The sequence below is a fragment of the Engraulis encrasicolus genome, chromosome 6 (assembly GCF_034702125.1).
Source record: "Engraulis encrasicolus isolate BLACKSEA-1 chromosome 6, IST_EnEncr_1.0, whole genome shotgun sequence".
Lineage (NCBI taxonomy): Eukaryota > Metazoa > Chordata > Actinopteri > Clupeiformes > Engraulidae > Engraulis > Engraulis encrasicolus.
The window spans coordinates 15,555,553-15,556,395 of NC_085862.1; the positions used below are offsets into that span (position 1 = coordinate 15,555,553).

Below are 843 nucleotides of genomic sequence, written 5' to 3' on the forward strand. Positions count from 1 at the left end.
TGTGATGACTCATTGTTTAATAATCCTGAGGCACAATAAATCCATATGTCTAAAACAAGTTATTTTTAAAAATTATAATAAAAAATGATTCAACTCATATTATTTTAGCCACTTCCCATTCTGCACTTGCTCGTGATGGGGAAATCGATCGTGAAACCCTTTGCAGAGCCAATCAGAAGATTTAAGAGAATGCCAATTCTCCCTTGTAAACATTCTGACGTCTGGTAGACACAGGAAGTGATGTCAGTTCTCAGCTTTGCCAGCTGTGTTGCTAGCCCACACACCTCATCACTCCTCCTAGTCCCGCCTCAGCAGAAGGCAGGCCAATGGCAGCAGCAGAAGAGTGTGACGTGCCGTAATCTGGTTGGCTGTTCCCTTTGCCCTCTTGATCTCTGTGGGGTAGTATCTGGATACAGGCACACGGGAGTGAACGCAGGGCGGATCCAGGCACAGGCCACCGCCAGAACCACTCATCTCGTCACCTGGCAACAAGGCGCGACAGTTAGTGACACACACACTTATATCACCCAGAAAGAAGACATGGCACACTTAGAATATTGGTGCTTTCGATTATCCCTCTTGTAGGTAGTATCTCAAGAAGGTAACCAAGTGACAAACATGCAGGACAGCAACCCAGAACCACCAATCACAAGGCAAGTTTTTTTCCCCTGCTTGAATGAATATTTGGGGCATGCTTGTCAGGATGATGACACTGCTGCGCGATGGTGCAGACAGCAGAATGGCCACGACTGCGTTTGATTGGCCAAAGTGTTGGACAGACTTGTCAGCGGGAGAACAAACACTAGACTCGAAGTGTAGGCGACTCTGTTAGTGTCAAACTGC

At 46.9% G+C, this 843-nt stretch overlaps 1 protein-coding gene across 1 annotated transcript in view; it reads right to left on the reverse strand.

The window, feature by feature from the left end:
- The window catches only part of gpc1a (glypican 1a), a 19,293-nt gene continuing 18,450 nt past the window's right edge, over nt 1–843 (reverse strand). The window contains exon 9 of the mRNA XM_063200770.1: nt 1–482. Coding sequence (XP_063056840.1) covers nt 298–482 — 185 coding nt within the window. The 3' untranslated portion in view covers nt 1–297. The remainder of the gene's footprint in view (nt 483–843) is intronic.